Genomic DNA, 18,874 nt, shown 5'->3' on the forward strand with positions numbered 1-18,874 from the left:
TATTAAGCATTTATATCAATTTATAAAGTCAAAATCTAATTAGAGACTATTTTAGATGATCAGATTAATATTTTACATTGTGAAAATTTTGGAGGACAAACATGGTTTTAACAGCCAAAATAAGGATGCTCTAGTATAAAACTATTGGCAAGAAAAAAAAAGTATAACAAGGCATGGTTAAAAATATTACACTGTTTTTTTTTTTAATATAAATTCAAGACTGTTTTTTTTTAATATAAATTCAAGACTGTTTTTTTTTAATATAAATTCAACACTGTTTTTTTTCTAATATAAATTCAAGACTGTTTTTTTTTCTAATATAAATTCAAGACTTTTTTTCTAATATAAATTCAAGACTGTTTTTTTTTTTTTAATATAAATTCAAGACTGTTTTTTTTTTTAATATAAATTCAAGACTTTTTTTTTCTAATATAAATTCAAGACTTTTTTTTTAATATAAATTCAAGACTGTTTTTTTTTTTTAATATAAATTCAACACTTTTTTTTCTAATATAAATTCAAGACTGTTTTTTTTTTAATATAAATTCAAGACTGTTTTTTTTTTAATATAAATTCAAGACTTTTTTTTTAATATAAATTCAACACTTTTTTCTAATATAAATTCAAGACTTTTTTTTTCTAATATAAATTCAAGACTTTTTTTTTTAATATAAATTCAAGACTGTTTTTTTTTTAATATAAATTCAAGACTGTTACAATTGTTAAAAAATATTACAAGTTAAAAATATTTAAACTTGTCGAATTTTTCATTTAATGCTCAATAACTCTTCGAGTCTGTTACTGTGGTGTTACCCCTCAAGCCCCTTATCCCAAAAAATCCCCCTTATACACAGCATTCGCGCGGTATACATATAAAATATCTCACCTTCAACTTAGCAATGATAAGCTTTCGACTACCACAAATACAGTTAGCGATTAAAAACTGTTTTTTTCTTTTGGAAAGGATTTAAAAGAAAAATCTTAGATCTAAAATTATAATAATCGTACGCAGCAGATTATTGTAGAAACATTTGAATAAATTATTATTTATCTGCTATATGTATGAAAACATTACTCGTTTTACACCTTCTATTAGTTTCGTGCATTTCAACAGCATACAACACACAAACTAAATTTCTACACATATACAATAAGTTTTGAATTTCATATTTATAATATATATACCCTTACACACTAAGAAATCTGTATCAAAACCAAAAATTAAACACAAATACGTAATTATTCAAAGACGACGCTCGATTTTCGAAAAAGATAATAAATCAAGCCGTCCTCCTTCTGTTCAATATGATAAACAGCTACAGTTGGAGATTTTGCAAAAAGAATGTCGGAATGTGAAAATAAGTTCTTGAAAAAATGACAGTCCTAACTAAAAATAAATCTAATTTCGTTTGATGACTAAACACAACTCAATAAAAGCGCACGATGACATAAGTAGAATGAAAACTATTAAATTGAACTGAAACGATCGACATTGACAAACTGAAATCGTGCGCCTTTGGTACGATTTTGTTGCAATGTTTTATTGATAACGAACAAATAACATCACTAAACACTAGAAAAGATTTCCAAAAAATTACATATAAACTTAATTTAGGTTGTAGGTTGGGGGCACACAGATGGACCACCATTTGCCGCCTTCTGTCTTGGATAGAAATAATTATCAACTTCCAAATTTCTTTAATTTAAATTTCGATGACTTTTATGAAATCTCATCAAGATATTTAATGTTAATTATAATTTTCAGTTTCATTCAACCAGCAACTGCCCTTGTTTTTTTTTATTAAAATTACCGCTTGTAAAGTAAATGTCACCAGGAATAACCATTTTACTGTCAAGTCATCAATTAATTAGCTGTTAGTTTTTCTATAGTACTATTTCACTTATCTTGTTTGTGAAATAAGCAAATTGTCTTGCTTATTGTTGAACTGCGGCCGTTGGGGGGGCAGCCGTGTACTGGTGGTAATAGGCCGCTTGCTGGACAGGAGCAAATTGACCGTATGGTACTGATGGAGGTGCCATTGATTGGAAGGCACAGGGATTGCTCTGAGCACCGCGACCGGTCTGGAAGAATTTGTTGCCTGGAAGGTAAAAGGTAAAAGATTGCTTTTAATATTCTTCTTGGACAAGAAAATTATGGAAATATAATAAACAGCCTTGAATTTATATTAAAAAAAAAAACAGTCTTGAATTTATATTAAAAAAAAAAAACAGTCTTGAATTTATATTAAAAAAAAAAAACAGTCTTGAATTTATATTAAAAAAAAAGTCTTGAATTTATATTAAAAAAAAAAAGTCTTGAATTTATATTAAAAAAAAAAAGTCGAATTTATATTAAAAAAAAAAAGTCGAATTTATATTAAAAAAAAAGTCTTGAATTTATATTAAAAATAAAGTCTTGAATTTATATTAAAAATAAAGTCTTGAATTTATATTAAAAATAAAGTCTTGAATTTATATTAAAAATAAAGTCTTGAATTTATATTAAAAATAAAGTCTTGAATTTATATTAAAAATAAAGTCTTGAATTTATATTAAAAATAAAGTCTTGAATTTATATTAAAAATAAAGTCTTGAATTTATATTAAAAATAAAGTCTTGAATTTATATTAAAAATAAAGTCTTGAATTTATATTAAAAATAAAGTCTTGGATTTGTATAAAAAAACGTGTTGAATTTATATAAAAAAAACGTGTTGAATTTATATAAAAAAACCGTGTTGAATTTATATATTAAAAAAAACGTTGAATTTATATAAAAAAAAACGTGTTGAATTTATATATAAAAAAAAACGTGTTGAATTTATATATAAAAAAAAACGTGTTGAATTTATATAAAAAAAAACGTGTTGAATTTTTATATAAAAAAACGTGTTGAATTTTTATATAAAAAAACGTGTTGAATTTTTATATAAAAAAAACGTGTTGAATTTTATATTAAAAAAAACGTGTTGAATTTTTATATAAAAAAAAACGTGTTGAATTTTTATATAAAAATAACGTGTTGAATTTTTATATAAAAAAAACGTGTTGAATTTTTATATAAAAAACGTGTTGAATTTATATTAAAAAAGTGTTGAATTTATATAAAAAAAAACGTCTTGAATTTATATTAAAACAAAACAGTCTTAAATTTGTATAAAAAAAAGTCTCAAATTTATAGAAGAAAAAAAAGTGTCATGCTCTTTTCTCAACACATAAGTCGATTACAATGCTTACTTAATATGCTCTGAATTCCTGCATCACTTCCAGCACCTGGAGCTCCGGGAGCACCCATAACATAAGCATGATGTCCATGATGAGCTCCGACGCCAGGAGCGGGTGCTAGCATACCATACATGCCTGCTGCAGGCTGTGGACTGGCATGGCCCTGAGGAACTGAAGCACCACCATTGGCTACAAATTGGGAATTTGATTGGCCATTTGATTGGTTACGGTTGTAGCGTGGGTTTGGTCCTCCTGATGGATTATAACCACGATTTCCTAGAGAAAAAAAAAGAAATATTAGAGAGAAATACTTGGAACAAGGATGTTAATAATATTGAGCATTTGTTTGGACTTACCATAATTTCTTGGTCCATTATTTTGATAGCCATTGCTTTGGTAACCATTACTCTGGTAACCACCGGCTCCATTCATGTTTTGGTTGTGATAGCTCTTCTGATAACCATTATCTAAAAAAAAAATTAAGTATAATTTAACATTCATCCAGATTTTAAATTCATTTTTCACTAGATGTAGTCTACAAGATTTTGCAATTTTTTTTAGAAAATGATATTTTACTATTATTATTACTTCTTGGTTGATATCCATTATGCTCCATTCCTCCTCCGTTGTGTGGATTGCGCATGTGGTTTCCCATTGGATTATTGAACCTGGGTGCACCACTTCCCGGTCTCATGGGTTGATACTCCTGATGACTTGGATTGATCCACTGGTTGTTCATCGGTTTTCCCATCATCATGGCTCCATTGTCCTTGTTACGGTTATTATTCTGCTGCCATCGGTTGCGCCCTGGCGAATTAAAATTATTTGTTTGCGATTGTGGCAATTGCCTTTTGTGAAAGTTAGATTTTGTTTGGTTTGAAGAACCTGGAAAACAAAACCACAAAACCAGTCTATTGGACTAAGTTATGAATAAAGAATTTTAATCTTTGGAATAGTAATAAATAGTGACTAAAAAAGTCACTAACTGAAATAGTAACTAAAAAAGTAAAAAAAATTTTGATGGTGGCTTTAGGCACTAACCTTTTCCATTGAATGATGTGCGGGCCATTTCCATGAGTGTTGGAGGTACACTTTGTCCTGCCTCTTCAAGAACAGCTACCAACTCACGAGCTTGTCTGCTGTTACCAGGAGTGAAGAAGGTGTAAGCAGTTCCTGATTGATCACAACGACCTGTACGACCTATTTAAAAACAAAAAAGATTAAAATAAATTTGCTTACAATACAATTATTCCGAATGTTAAAATAAATATTTGGATTCAATTCAGAAGATAGTTTCTATAGTAAATCAATAAAAGAAGATGTGACTATTAATAATATAACTCACCAATTCTATGGATGTAATCCTCAGATGAATTGGGATAATCGTAGTTCAAAACATACTTCACATCTTCTACATCCAAACCTCTAGCAGCAACATCTGTAGCGACCAATATTGAAGACTTTCCACATCTGAATTCATTCAACACATGATCCCGCTCGCCTTGTGACTTATCACCATGAATACAAATTGCAGCATATCCCTCCCTTTTAATTGTTTTTGTTATATCATCTACTTTCTTTTTGGTTTCAACAAAAATTATAATCTTGTTTGTACGTTCTGTCATAATTTCTCTTAACAAATTGGACAATTTTTGTTCTTTCTGAGACTCTTCACAGATCTCAATTATCTGTCTGATGTTGTGATTAGCAGCAAGATTCAGTGAACCGATGTTAATTTGTATGTAGTCATTTAGGAAGTCTTCTGCCAAAGCTTGAACTTCTTTTGGCCAAGTTGCAGACCACATCAAAACTTGTCTGTCTGGCCTGATTTGCTCAATGATTTTACGAATTTGAGGTTCAAAACCCATATCTAACATTCTATCAGCTTCATCAAGCACCAGATAAGTACACCTTCTTAAATTTGTGGTTCCACGCTCTAAGAAATCAATCAGTCGACCTGGTGTGGCTATGACAATTTCAACACCTCTTTCCAAATCGCGTGCTTGAGGTCCTTTGGGAGATCCTCCAAAAATACAAGTGTTGCGAATTGAATTTGAAGCACCAAAGTCACGAGCAACAGTTTGAATTTGTTGAGCTAATTCTCGAGTGGGGGCAAGTACCAATGCAATGGGGCCATCTCCTTAAAGAAAAATACAAAACCTCATTCACAAAAATGATATTGATAATATATTGAAATATTACCAAAATATATATGATGCAAAAAAATCTAAATTTTGCAAGCTCAAATGTACACTTGTTCAAATATATAAAAATCAAAATGACATTCAATACTATTTCAAATTGAAATTAATTTTAAATGAATATTACCTCTCTGAAGACGTTCTTGGTTGCTGATGTGCACAGCGGCGGGCAGCATGTAGGCCAGTGTCTTTCCAGAACCAGTTTGTGCAATTCCTACCATATCCCGTCCACTCAAAGCAATTGGCCACCCTTGTGACTGTATCGCAGTGGGTTCAGCAAAACTCTGTTTTCGAATCTCCCTCATGATATATTCTGGGAAATTGCCTTCATCAAACTCTTGATTTGGATTCGGTACATCATTGCCATTAACTGTGATTTCTTTCTCCTCCCTGTATCTGTCTACTTCCTCCTTGGTCCTGTCTTTATTCTTTGCATGTGGTACATAGAAGTTCTTCCTAAACGGCTGCATGTTGGCTTGACTCCAATCTGGTTTTTTGAGACTTTCACCTGGATTTTTTGCTTTCATACTCTGCAATTTGGGTCCACCAAAATCATTTTTTAACCCAGCCATAAACGTCTGACTTTTATTGGTATAACTTTTCGGTCCACCGAAATCTTTGTTACTGTAATCCATTTTAGGACCTCCAAAATCGTTTGGCATCTGTGGAGTCCAGCAGTTTGTCTGCTTACCGTATTGTTCGTTGCAGTCAGGACGTGGTCTGTACCTTAAACGAAAAATTTTAAGTTGACTTTCAAAGACCTCCCTTGTACTTCCCACATCTGCTCCGAATTGCGATACCCATTAAATTTTATTAATTTATATTATACCAGTGTTTTTTTAAAGATGTCAAAACCATTTTGTTTGTTCGAGCCGTATGTATGTTGATGTATTGCGTAAAAACAAAAAAGATGACATCAATGAGATTCTTGAAAAAATGGCGGACGAAAGGTGTCGATAAAAAAAATGAAATAAAAATAAAAAAAATCATACTTACATATGATTGTTCTGATTATTATACACACTATTGTATTGCATTTTTATAACTTTTTTGTTGCCAGTTCGAATGTCAAATATCAATAAGACCTATAAAGACAAGAGGAACTCATTAGATTGTCAGAGCCCAGCACTCGAATGTGACAATAAACGATGAGAAACACAAAGTAAAGACATGAGATAAATGAATAATAAACAAACGACGTCTGAAAGTAATAAACAAGTTGATTGTGCAGCAGATTTAATTACCTTGTTAATAAACCGGACCGCCGAACAAAACGATAATGGCAGAACAGACAGCAATGGCGAACAGCGACCCGGAGCCCGCAACCTACTCGTACTGGCAGCACTGGGCAGCGTCCATCTAGGGAAACAATCGGTGCGCTCGTGCGCCAGCGACAGCCGCACAGGTGCCAACCGAACGAGGAAAAATCGAACAATTTCGCGAAATTCAAATATAAGATTCACATCGTTTAGCACCACAAATTTCATAAATATTAACTCTTTGATAAAACCAAACATTATTAACACACAAACACAATAATAATAAATTTCAAATACTCTATTATAATTTTATAGAAAAAACTGTTTAGTATTTGATTTTGTGATGAATTACTGCTAAGCAAAAAGAATGATATTATAATTACAAATTTTTAATGTCCTTTGATGATCCTGAAATAAAATCATTAACATATTTTAATTTTTCCTACTATATTCTTATTGAACTATTTTTATAAGAGTATGCTAAAATTTTCATGTCACAATAGACCTTTTACGGTTTTAGTAAAATCATGTTATTAATTCATAAGTAAATTAATATTACAAAACAATTAAACTAATTAAAAGCCTTGCAAATAAAATCATAATCCTACTTTATTATCCAAAAGTACTGATAAGCAAAAAGAATGATATTATAATTACAAATTTTTATTAAGAATATCATTTGGTGATCCTGAAATAAAATAAATCAACGTATTTTAATCTTTCCTACTAATATTCTTATTAAACTATTTTTATGAGTATGATAAAATGTTCGTATCACAATAGACCTTTTACGGTTTTAGGTAAAATCATGTCATTGATTCATAAGTAAATTAATATTGCAAAACAATTAAACTAATTAAAAGCCTTGCAAATAAAATCATAATCCTATTTTATTATCCAAAATGAAAAAAAAAACATCAGATTCTTCACAATTACACAACTTGCATCAATCATCTTGTTCCAACAGACCAATAAGACTTTCCGATTATATATCCATTCCCTAAAATAGATAATTCAAATCAATATATATGAATTAATTTAAAATTATAATTAGACTATTATTATTTGCTATTGATTTGTTTTTGTTTTGAATTTTTTAAAATAAAAACTAATTAATACAAGTTTGAGATTTAATATTTATTAATGTACCTAATAAATAAAATTATTCTTGGCAATAACAGACACAATCAATTATAAGATAAATTTTCTTAAAAAAAAATTATACATATATACACTTCATATTACACAAAACTAACTATCGCTAACAAGTCAAGCAGAGTATGTATGTTTAGCAGTATCTCCCATTTTCAGTAACCACCAAAGTTATGTCTAGGCGGTGGTGGCGGATGGTTTCCCCTGAACCTCATTCCGCCACCGTAATTGCCACCGCCTCCATTGTAATACGGCTGAGGTGGTGGTGGTCCTCCAGCTCTTGGAGGCCCATGGAATGCCTGTCGAAACCGAGGAGGAGGAGGTCCTCCTCCCATCGTAGGTGGCGCAGCACCCATCATCGGCGGACCGTTATTGTACCGATTGCCGCCGCTGCTATTTATCGGCGGCATATTTGGGTTCATCATCATCGCCGCCTGTGACGGAGGAGGATAATATTGCGGAGCCGGTGGACCCTGCGGCGCCTGCGACGGATGTGCATGACCTGCAACCATCCTTGGAGGTTCGCCGTTAGGTGGCGGCGGTGGAGGAGGCATAGAAGGCAAAGGAGGCATGTGATTCGTAGGAGGAGGCGGAGGCATGTGACTGTTTGGCGGTAAAGGAGGTTGTTGTTGCATTGGTTTAGTCTGCTGGTACTGTCGAGTGTCATACATATTACCACCATTTGCTTGGTATGAAGATGCTTGTTGTTGAGAATTCATGCTTTGCTGATACATATTTTGATTGTACATGTGATTACTGGGAAGTGGTGGCTGAGGTGGAGGAGGATTGTACATTGTGTTTGGCAGTGGTGGTTGAGCTGCCATACTTGATTGTGTTGTGTAAGCATTATGGTTACTCGCCTGAGGCGGTTGTGGTGCATAACTATGATGACTACTCGTTGGTGGTTGAGGTGTATATGTATTATGATTACTAGGTGGTGGCGGTTGTGTTTGGGATACATTTGGATTATACATTGGAAGTGGAGGTTTCTGTGGTGGTGCTTGAGGTCGATTTGTACTCTGATTGTATATGCTGCTGCTAGTTTGTCCGTTACTAGAAGTTGAGAGTGGTTGTTGAGTCTGCTGTGACTGTCGTGCCGTAGCGTAATTTGATTGTTTTTGTTGTTGTTGATGATGTTGTTGCTGTAAGTCATTGAAATTGGACATGGTCGACGGCGGATGCGCTGATTGTTGTTGTCGATGGTTCTGAGCCACCGACTTATCATTGCTCATCGTTATTGTTGATGTTGTTGCGACACCAGAGGTAACCGCTGATTGCGGCTGACTAGTGTGCTCTGTTGACTTGCCTGTTGTTTGCCTGTCGCGCGATCTTGACCTTGAAATCGACCTGGACCTCGATCTGGATCTGGACCTGGATCTAGATCTCGATCTCGACCTCGATTGCGAATTAGTTTTGGATTTCGACTTTGATCTAGACCTACTCCTGGTCTTGCGCCTTCGTTCGACGTTTTTGCGAGTCCTGCGGTCACGCGACCTGGACCTGGTGCGCGATCTTCTGCGACGGCGGCGGTCGCGTGAGCGATCCCTAGATCGATCTCTGGAGCGATTGCGAGAGCGCGAACGCTGCCGCCTGTCGCGGTTGCGGGAGCGAGACCTGGAACGCGACCGGGAGCGGGAACGAGCGCCTCCATTGCCACCGCCGCCGCCGCCTCCTCGACCTCTATTGCCACGGCCACGATCTGGAACGGATCAAAATAAGGATGTGTAAATTATCGATTCAAATTTAGAAACTAGAGGTGCGCATGGCATCGTGCCTTAAGGCCAATTGCTGAAACTTCCCGTACCAAAAATATATATTTTTTTAAAGGATTAACATTTTTGAAACAAATTTACTCTGAACAAATTGGATTTTTGAGAAACTATAAATTTTTGATAAAAATTTACTTTTTTTGACAAAAAAAGATTTTTTAGAAGAAAAATTTATTTTGAAATATTTTGGAAATTCTGAACTTTTTTTCAAAGCAATCGTATTGCTTTAACTGCATAGAGACGATATATCGAAGCGCGTAAGCCGTCTAACGGATAAACATCGGTACGGAACCCATAGGAATGTAAACAAAATTCATACTTATTGTTAAAATCTCTATAAAAATATCTAATAATTTGATGTGCATATGTCTAATGATTATTTTTGACCGCTTAATGGCTTTTTTTTTAACTTCCCGTAGGGTAAGTTATTGTAATGGGCCGAAAATCGGAATTGAAAATTTTTACATTTCTCGACGTTTTGAAGGTTTCTGAACATTTTGGCATACCTCAGAAAAAATAGATGTGTGTGTGTATTGATTTTGGGTTTTTTTTTTTAGTTTATTTTGTATATCGAAAATAATTCAGATTTTATTTTTATTCTGACTAAAGTTCTAATATAACTTAAACAAATAATTTTAAATTCGCAATTCAGTTTAAATAATTATTATAAATATTAGACAATGTTACAATATTTATAATAATCTATTTGAAAACCTGCCTTCGCCTACCAGCACGTCTCCTTATCAGTACGAATCGAATGTTTTTTGAATTATTCAAATCGCTTCATCCGTGTTCCCGAAATCGTCGACGAAAATTTGTATCCGCACACACACACACACACGCACACATACATCCATTTTTTCTAAGGTATTCCAAAATGTTTTGAGAAGGTTTTGAAACGTAAAGATATATAAACATTTTCATTTTTGATTTTTTTGCGATTACTATAACTTGCCCTACGGGAGGTTAATAATATAATATAACAGATCTAACAACTTACGTCTATGTCGGCCATTTGATCCCATATCAGCCATGTCTTGTAATTTGGGATTGACGACCTGGTTGGCCTCGCGCAGAACTGCCACTAAATCAGCAGCTTTATTAGAATTCGCAGGAGTGAAAAAAGTATAAGCTGTACCGGTCCTATTCGATCTTCCTGTTCTGCCTATACGATGAACGTAATCCTCCGAGTTGTTTGGATAGTCAAAGTTTATCACAAATTTAACATCTTCCACATCTAAAGATCGATTAAAAATTATATATGTTAATATATGACATAGAATAATAAATTACGCAATTTCACAAATATAGTCATGGCATAATTTTTTTTCTGTTTCTTCAGTTTTGACATTTGTATAAGTAAACCGTATTTGCCATGCATAAATTTTTGAAATCGCTTTAATTAATTATATAACCCTTGTGCTTAATAAGAAAAAAAATAAGGACAATATTGACAATCCTTGACATAAGTAATTTACACCAAACAACCTAACAATAAGATTTTCAATAATCCAATATTATATATTAGTATATGAAAAAAAATATGTTAGTAGATTAAATAAGTATTATATAAAAATAACTATTTAAAATATATAACTGACGCTTTTATATGTTTAAAATAGTTTAAGGTATCGAATAAAGAATTCAGTAATAAATAAATATTTCAAAAAAATGATTGTAAACTTTCGTTTGTTATATAAAAATATATATTAAATCTTATTATTATATATATTATATATTCTATGTTAAAAGTACAATCTTTGTTAGTAACTACATAATTTTTAAATGTATTAATATTATAATTGATGTAAGCATATTCTCAAAAAAAAAACAAATATCACTTAAATGATAGCTGACATCAAAAATATTAATTTGTCATGATTGAGAATATGGGGATTTAAATGTTTCATGCGATGTTGATCTCATTTCAATGTTAATTAACATTGGACAATGTTATTGTCAAAAAAACTGATAAATTCAATTAAGATTTGTGTAAAACCTATTTAACCCTTTCGCCAAGAGATTAGAAGAATAAGGCTTTTCAATCAATATCATCAAGAACGTACTTGAAGAAGTGATAAATATTGAAGCAAAACTCGATGCACTAGGTGTCGTCCATGGACGACACTCTTGCAAAAGGGTTAAAATAAAAAATTGACCTGCACAAAAAGAAATAAGATCACCATCGCACAAGATGATTCTCTAAATTTTAAATGTTTCCATTATTATTACTATCCTGTGTAGCAGTTTTAAGTGTGTGTCTATATAACTAGATGTGTCTCTTACGATGGCATGGGGGCACGACAGTTAGCAGTAGTCGTGCACACTGCACAGACAAACATTATCCGTTCTGTCGAGGCACACAGAGGCAGCGAACGAATCTTTTTGACCAAAATGCATTCGACAAATTTTATTCAGTCTAGCATAAGGGGGCACACGTACACGTACACGATTCCAGTCACTTGTAGACGGAAGAAGAAGAGGCAGTAGTAGGAGCCACTTTTAACAACTACTGACTGACTGACACAGACAATTGGCGGTGCCTCACACTTATGCTTATATAAAATTCGTTTCTCATTTGGTCAATGCGATTCAAATAGCTCGCCCGAGGTTGTGCCTCTGCAAACAGAAAAACCAGACGAGGTTGCGCTTACAGTGGTAAAGAACAAATAAAAAGGATCAGGAAACTTAAATAACAGATATCTAAATGATATTGCATTAATTTCCATATTTCTTTGAACATAATTGTGTATTAAATTAACATAAGTCGGTGGTTTCCAACAAAAAAAATGTTTCGTTCCTTAATCTAATTCCACAAATACTCACCTGATATTATAATTTTTCAATGACCCACATAATTAATTATATAAATATATAACCATTATACTAGTTGTAAGTGGTATTTTGCGTTAATTGCTTATCAAATATTTAGATAAAATTCTCAACAGTTTATTTTGAATAACCTTTCCGTTTTCTCTAAGAACTAATCAATACGATTTTTAAATCAAACAGACTTAAAATGTCTATAAGTGTGTTCTAAATTTTACTATTATTTAATTTTCAACCAACAAATATATTCGTTTAGACCACGAACTCTACCTCCGTACAAACTTGCAATAAAATCGTCAAAAACTTTAAATTCAACAATTAATTATAAAAAAATCTGGCCGGACAATCTTTATGAAGAATGAATCTGGTATTTAATTTTTCAAAATCGCACGAAACTTAACAGCTAATTCTAAAGAAAGGCTGATCGGCTTGCAAAACTAATCAGCCCCACAAGTTGGAAACCACTGACTTAATGATCATCATAACAAATTTGAAACTAAACTTTGTATATATTTAAAAAGGTAACAATATTTGTGGGTAACCCATAATTTACATAACTAGTCAAAATTCTATTTGCTGCAAATATTTAAAGTTTTCATATAAAAACTATTATTTTTATATATGAACAATGAAATAAATATTTGAATATGATAATTATTCTAATTTATAAACGTAAATAAAGAAATATATGCCGCAATACAAAGTTCTAATCGTATTCAAAAGAATTCGAATAGCATTGCTTTAAAATACTTTAAATTTTAAAGTATTTAAAAAACCCGATAGAAATCTCTTATCAAAGTACTAAATAAAAAAACATACATTTGGTGCAGTCACAACACATGTTAAAAAGTATTGTGGACATAATTTTGACACAGTTATATAATCAAGTTGGTGGCATAAATGCTCACCAAATCTCCTAAGAATTTATTTGCTCAAAATTAAACCTTTTAAAAATTCTCTGATTTCCCCCTTTTACTTTTAAATTCATTATAAAATAAACACATTCTAATAAAGAATGGCTTTTATAAATGACAATAAAACAGAAATGCACCCTTAAAATAGCAAACAAAACCCTTTGAATAAAAATTGTCAGGTTGCCATTACACAATTTAGTAAATTCGAATTTCTATATATATTTTTCAATAGATACCCTAATGTTGAAAACCAAAAAAAGACTGACTAAATTTAAAAAAACTTACAAAAAGCAGTAAAAGTAAATAAATCTGTCATAGACAAATATAAACTTTACAATATACTATTAACAAATTACTATGAACTGTCTTGCGAGTAGACATTTAATAAATAAGCACCTTAAAATTATTTGTCATTACAAAAAATAATGTTTATAATATTTCAAATAACACATATATGAAGTACTATTTATAAAAATTAAAAATAATTAAGTAACAATCAAATCAAAAGAATTTGAAGATTTAAATTAGAATAAAACTTTTACTTACCTAATCCTCGAGCTGCAACATCAGTTGCCACTAACACAGGTGCTTTGCCAGATCTAAAGTCTATAAAAGAAATAAACAATTATATTTATATATATATTTACACAATGAAAAAATTTAATGTAAAACTATAATACATACCTTGTAATACCCAATCCCTTTCATTTTGTGACTTATCACCATGTATACACACAGCGGGCCATCTATAACAAAAACACATAATTTATTAATTTACAATCCTCCAGGACCAAATAAAGTTAAATAATCATTTCCACACACCCGTCACGTTTCATTTTCCTCGTAATATCATCAACCCTTCTTTTAGTCTCAATAAAAATTATAGTCTTATTCTCTTTCTCAGCCATGATCTCCTTAAGTAAAGTACTAAGTTTAGTTTCCTTTTCATATTCCTGACAAACATCAATAATTTGCAATATATTATGGTTAGCTGCCAGTTGCAAAGAACCAACGTTGATTTGTGTGTAGTCTCTGAGGAACTCTTGGGCCAAATTCATTACTTCCTTAGGCCAAGTAGCACTCCACATGAGAGTTTGTCGGTCTGGCCTTATTTGTTCAATAATTTTACGAATTTGAGGCTCAAAGCCCATGTCCAACATTCTGTCGGCTTCGTCTAGTACAAGGTAAGTGCATCTTTTCAGGTTAGTACGATTGGTTTCCAAAAAATCCAAGAGTCGGCCAGGAGTGGCGATGACAATTTCAACCTATAAAAAATAATAGAAATGTTAAGAAAATGGCAAATATGAACCCTAGGTTTTTACACAGTATGTATTTACCCCATCCATTAAATCAGCAGCCTGAGGTCCCTTAGGAGCCCCCCCAAATATACAAGTGTTTCTTATGTGAGAACTTCTACCAAAATCTGTTGCAACTTGTTGGATTTGTTGTGCCAATTCTCTTGTAGGAGCCAAAATTAAAGCAATTGGTCCATCTCCTCTTTGTAATTTTGGTTGATGGTTTATGTGCACTATTGCTGGTAAAGTATATGATAAAGTTTTGCCGGATCCTGTTTTAGCTATTCCTACCATGTCCCGGCCACTCAAAGCAATTGGCCATCCTTGGGCTTGTATAGCTAAAAATATGTAATAAAAATATAACAATATATAAATGATGCATGTTGTTTAAGATGTTAGCAATTTATTACCTGTTGGTTTATCAAATCCAACTTTGTCAATTTCCGACATAACATATTCAGGAAAATTAGCTTCGTCAAAAGTTAAAACAGGAGCAGGAATGTCCCTTCCTTTTAATGTAATATCTTTATCTAATCTCCATTGTTCTATTTCTGATTCTGATCGATTTTTGACATTTGGATGTGGAGTGTAAAAATCTTTTTTGAAGGGCTCCAGCCGGGAAAGGTCCCACTTTGGTTTTCGAAGGCATGCACCAGGATTGCCGGTTTTTCTAGTACCAGCACCCCCATAACGTTCACGAGATCTGCTGCGGTCCCTTCTGCGGTCTCGGTCGCGGCTCCTATCTCTGTGAGAAAGGATAATTGAAATAGATGAACAAACTATAGGTAATATTTTATTGAATTAAATGTAGCTTGTAAAGGTTGAAGCTAAAACTGTATTGCAGTATCAAAATTGATTTCATTGTGAATATTTAAAAAAAAAAACTTGGATATTAATTATATATGAAGCAAAAACGACGCTCAACCCAAACGTCAAATTTATTATTAATCACTCACCTTCTACTCATGGTCATTATGCAGTTAATTTATCACTAAACTTTCATTAACAACTTACATTTACATCACAAATATTTATTTAAACTAATAATAAATAATGAATTAGAATTATTTAGTTATAAATTTAATATACTACCGATGTTCATTTTTTTGTTAAAAGAAAGATGGCGCCGGCGTGTTGCCAGATGAACAAAATCGCAAATTTGACAGCTCAAAATTATCCGTTGTTTTTCAAATACAATATAATACAAAATGACAATTATTCAATTTAATTAAAGATTCAAATCTTCTCCCAATTATAATATATCTATAAATCTATATTATAATTCAATTAAAATTAGTTTTAGTAAATTTAGGTTCCATAACACTTTTATATTAAATATTTTCATACTAATTGTGCTTTATCAAAACATTCACAAAACATTTACCATATATTTTTAAAATTAACTTTATTCATAGTAGATACACTCTCAATAATAATTAACAAATATTGAGATTCTATTAATGTGCCCCAAGCACAAAGTTCAAAATAAAAATTTCATTCAAAGATAAAATACTAATTACATAATATAATTATATATTAAATATTGATTATATTGCATATAATCTCCAGTGTTTCAAATCTATATCACATAATTTGAGATAATACATTTATGGCAAGATAAATTATATCTTGCACACATTAAAATTTCCTAATCGTGTCACGTATACATGCAGATTATATTAGTTTATTTTTGGTCATGTAATAAAATGAGATGCTAGTGTGTTAATGAAAAATGAGATGATATGAAACAAATTTTCCCTGTCCAATTTTATTCTAATAATACCCTTGGTATTGGTAAGATTGATGTTGGTTTTGCGGTTGTTGATAATGAGATTGTTGATATTGTGGTTGCTGCTGCTGCTGCTGTTGCTGGAAACTAGGCGGAGGCACTGAATACTGATTTTTCTCAGTAGTTTCATAGCCCAGCAAACCAATCGGCCTGGCTGTATTGGCAGTTGCAACTGTACCATTTGTCATATTGCTCCCAAAATTACTATTACCATAATTGTTATAATTATTAGCAGTTGGTGCTACATTGTTATAAGTCCTAGCACTATAACCATTGTTGGTTGGAGCTTCGTTGTATATGTGTGTATTATTCTTTGCTTTATACTTTGAATCTTTGCCAAACGTCTTGCGAGCCATTTCACTAAGCTTTGGATTCACTACTTGTCTAGCTTCTTGCAAAACATCAATTAATTCCTTAGCATGTCTTGCATTTTGTTGAGTGAAAAAGGCATAGGAAGTTCCACTTTGCTTATTCCTGCCTGTGCGTCCGATGCGATGAATGTAATTTTCTGATGAGTTTGGAAAATCAAAGTTTATCACAAACTTTACATCTTCTACATCTGTAAACACACACATAGAATGTGAATATTAAATAATAGTAAATTAAATGATTAAAAATTATAAATAAAATGTATTCAACACTATGCGCTATCTGGCTCAAAAATAGTTCCATCATTTTACAATATTTAAAGACTCATTACTTACCTGCACACATAAAATTTTCCAAACCTACCAAGAATTTCTTGAAGATAATTTTATGTTTAAAATAATAATAAAACTATTTCCTATATCCATAACTTAATAACCACAAAATATATAAATTTAAATAACTAAAATCAGTTTCACTAATTAAATGAAATGAAATATTCTGAAGTCACGTACAATACACTCATCAACCTGTTTCTGTAGACCACTGATAATGTCTCCATTTATAAAATAAATTTATTTAAAATTTATTATAGAGTTGACAACAGTTGCCTTCTGAAACGAGCTAGAAAATAATTGGTCAGTCAGATAATTAATATAATATTTAAAAAATACACATTATATTGTGTATTTCATTTAATTTTAGATAACATGATTAAACTCATGCAATCATGAGAGCTCAATTTCAGAATCAAATACTCAATATGAACACACAAAGGTTACAAGTTAAAATATAATAAAATAAACAGTAGGAAAATAATGTGCATGCAAATTTTAAGTATAAAAACTATAAGTGTGTTAAAAAAATGTTACAAAATGAACTCAAATACTCAAATACTTACAATAATTGACATGTACATAATTAATTCCATTTATCAGATTTACAGTGATTCTTTATAATGTTCACAAGTTCATATTTAGATTCTTAAAGCATAGAGCTTTCAGTACAAGCCGTTACCATAAACAGCTTATATAAAAATAAAATTTGTTAGTAAACCTTAAAACGATGATGAAATGATACAAATGTAGGTAAAAAATTTTAGAATTAAACTTGTAAAACGTCAGACTACTAATCCTAAATTGTTTCTTAAAAACAATATAAAAACTCACCAAGCATTTTAAGATAAGCGGTCTGACCTGAGAACATACAACAGTCAATTATTTATTATTAATCAATTATACAATTTTTGCTTGTATCATAGTCATCGAGTCGACAAAATGTTAATTAAAGGACTGACCACCAACAAAACTTGATACCATAACAAATTACAGTTATCATCGAGTGTAACTTTGTACTAGACCTTGATACTTCTGATAAAGATAATGTCAATTCGTTGTTTTTTATCAAATTCAACCATATTTACCGAGACCCCTAGCAGCAACATCAGTTGCCACTAAAATCTTATTGCGGCCGCAACGGAAGGCTGATAGAACATGATCGCGATCTTGTTGGCTTTTACCACCATGGATACTGGCAGCAAACAATCTAGGGAAATGGACATAGAATTTAATATTTAGTTTTCATAACTTTTTTATTTATTTATTTGTTATTATTATTATTACCCTTGTTTCATAATGGCTTTAGTGATCTCATCAACCTTCTTCTTAGTCTTCACAAAAATGATGGTCTTGTTTTCTTTCTCCAATGAAATTTCCCTCAACAATGTCTTCAGCTTTAAATCCTTCTCATGCTCAGCACAAACATCAACAATTTGTACAATATTATGATTTGCTGATAGTTCTAAAGAACCGACATTCAAATGTGTAAACTTCTGCAGGAAATCCTTGGCTAGTTTTTGAACGTCATTAGGCCAAGTTGCTGACCACATAAGGACTTGTCTATCCGGTCTAATATGGCTCATGATTTTGCGTATTTGAGGCTCAAAGCCTAAATCTAGCATTCTATCAGCTTCATCAAGTACTAGATAGGTGCAACGTTTCAAATTTAAGGTGCCTTTATCTAAGAAATCTATTAAACGACCTGGTGTAGCAATCACCATTTCACAGCCACGTTGTA

General features: G+C 31.7%; 5 protein-coding genes across 8 annotated transcripts; all 5 read right to left on the reverse strand.

Moving 5' to 3' along the window:
• Positions 1 to 1,513: 1,513 nt before the first annotated feature.
• LOC113366073 (DEAD-box ATP-dependent RNA helicase 20-like) lies at positions 1,514 to 6,788 on the reverse strand. Of its 3 annotated transcripts, none has more exons than XM_026607625.1 (9): positions 6,670 to 6,788; positions 6,422 to 6,510; positions 5,553 to 6,151; positions 4,570 to 5,361; positions 4,266 to 4,424; positions 3,813 to 4,109; positions 3,581 to 3,691; positions 3,237 to 3,500; positions 1,514 to 2,099 (listed from the first exon to the last, which is right to left on the reverse strand). In XM_026607625.1, the coding sequence occupies exons 2-9, from the start codon at positions 6,460 to 6,462 to the stop codon at positions 1,936 to 1,938; spliced, it is 2,427 nt and encodes an 808-aa protein (XP_026463410.1). In that variant the 5' UTR covers positions 6,463 to 6,510; positions 6,670 to 6,788; the 3' UTR covers positions 1,514 to 1,935. The 3 variants fall into 3 exon arrangements, with proteins under 3 accessions (XP_026463410.1, XP_026463411.1, XP_026463409.1); XM_026607626.1 differs by having other exon boundaries at positions 3,813 to 4,031; positions 4,570 to 5,364; XM_026607624.1 differs by having other exon boundaries at positions 4,570 to 5,364.
• A 1,434-nt stretch (positions 6,789 to 8,222) lies between these two features.
• LOC113366078 lies at positions 8,223 to 10,760 on the reverse strand (the record flags this gene model as incomplete). The annotated part of the gene is given in 2 exon segments (XM_026607632.1): positions 8,223 to 9,535; positions 10,606 to 10,760. Coding segments are annotated over 2 exon segments (480 nt in total). The 5' UTR covers positions 10,621 to 10,760.
• On the reverse strand, positions 8,230 to 9,068 carry LOC113367884 (extensin-like). Its single transcript, XM_026609460.1, has 2 exons — positions 8,339 to 9,068; positions 8,230 to 8,270 (listed from the first exon to the last, which is right to left on the reverse strand). The coding sequence occupies exons 1-2, from the start codon at positions 9,066 to 9,068 to the stop codon at positions 8,230 to 8,232; spliced, it is 771 nt and encodes a 256-aa protein (XP_026465245.1).
• Positions 10,760 to 15,726, reverse strand: LOC113366076 (probable ATP-dependent RNA helicase DDX17). 2 transcript variants are annotated; one of them, XM_026607628.1, is made up of 8 exons: positions 15,600 to 15,726; positions 15,054 to 15,388; positions 14,686 to 14,981; positions 14,171 to 14,613; positions 14,033 to 14,094; positions 13,895 to 13,954; positions 11,892 to 12,224; positions 10,760 to 10,842 (listed from the first exon to the last, which is right to left on the reverse strand). In XM_026607628.1, the coding sequence occupies exons 1-7, from the start codon at positions 15,614 to 15,616 to the stop codon at positions 12,115 to 12,117; spliced, it is 1,323 nt and encodes a 440-aa protein (XP_026463413.1). In that variant the 5' UTR covers positions 15,617 to 15,726; the 3' UTR covers positions 10,760 to 10,842; positions 11,892 to 12,114. The 2 variants fall into 2 exon arrangements, with proteins under 2 accessions (XP_026463413.1, XP_026463414.1); XM_026607629.1 differs by lacking the exons at positions 10,760 to 10,842; positions 11,892 to 12,224 and having other exon boundaries at positions 13,887 to 13,954.
• Positions 15,727 to 16,214: 488 nt separating this feature from the next.
• Positions 16,215 to 18,868, reverse strand: LOC113366505 (probable ATP-dependent RNA helicase DDX5). The gene is made up of 3 exons (XM_026608117.1): positions 18,421 to 18,868; positions 18,222 to 18,343; positions 16,215 to 16,991 (listed from the first exon to the last, which is right to left on the reverse strand). Exons 1-3 carry the CDS (start codon positions 18,855 to 18,857, stop codon positions 16,417 to 16,419), a joined length of 1,134 nt encoding a protein of 377 aa, XP_026463902.1. The 5' UTR covers positions 18,858 to 18,868; the 3' UTR covers positions 16,215 to 16,416.
• Between the last annotated feature and the right edge of the window lie 6 nt (positions 18,869 to 18,874).

Source organism: Ctenocephalides felis, unplaced genomic scaffold, assembly GCF_003426905.1.
Source record: "Ctenocephalides felis isolate EL2017-DRISC unplaced genomic scaffold, ASM342690v1 CF-g0.4_SCAFFOLD_01170, whole genome shotgun sequence".
In the NCBI taxonomy this organism is placed as follows: Eukaryota; Metazoa; Arthropoda; class Insecta; order Siphonaptera; family Pulicidae; genus Ctenocephalides; species Ctenocephalides felis.

Bases quoted from the DNA above. Each gene is read 5' to 3' on its own strand.
- LOC113366073 (XM_026607624.1), bottom strand. From the start codon at position 6,462: ATGCAATACAATAGTGTGTATAATAATCAGAACAATCATAT. The intron at 5,365-5,552 runs GTAATATTCATT...TTTTTCTTTAAG, and splicing joins CCAAGAACGTCTTCAGAGAG to GAGATGGCCCCATTGCATTG. The intron at 4,110-4,265 runs GTTAGTGCCTAA...TTTGTTTTCCAG, and splicing joins CACATCATTCAATGGAAAAG to GTTCTTCAAACCAAACAAAA.
- LOC113367884 (XM_026609460.1), bottom strand. From the start codon at position 9,068: ATGAGCAATGATAAGTCGGTGGCTCAGAACCATCGACAACAACAATCA. The intron at 8,271-8,338 runs GTCATGCACATC...CCTCCGTCACAG, and splicing joins ACCTCCAAGGATGGTTGCAG to GCGGCGATGATGATGAACCC.
- LOC113366076 (XM_026607628.1), bottom strand. The intron at 14,614-14,685 runs GTAAATACATAC...TATTTTTTATAG, and splicing joins CTGCTGATTTAATGGATGGG to GTTGAAATTGTCATCGCCAC. The intron at 13,955-14,032 runs GTATGTATTATA...TTTCTTTTATAG, and splicing joins AAGGGATTGGGTATTACAAG to ACTTTAGATCTGGCAAAGCA.
- LOC113366505 (XM_026608117.1), bottom strand. From the start codon at position 18,857: ATGGTGATTGCTACACCAGGTCGTTTAATAGATTTCTTAGATAAAGGC. The intron at 18,344-18,420 runs GTAATAATAATA...CCATTTCCCTAG, and splicing joins AAAGCCATTATGAAACAAGG to ATTGTTTGCTGCCAGTATCC. The intron at 16,992-18,221 runs GTAAATATGGTT...GTGTGTTTACAG, and splicing joins TGTTGCTGCTAGGGGTCTCG to ATGTAGAAGATGTAAAGTTT.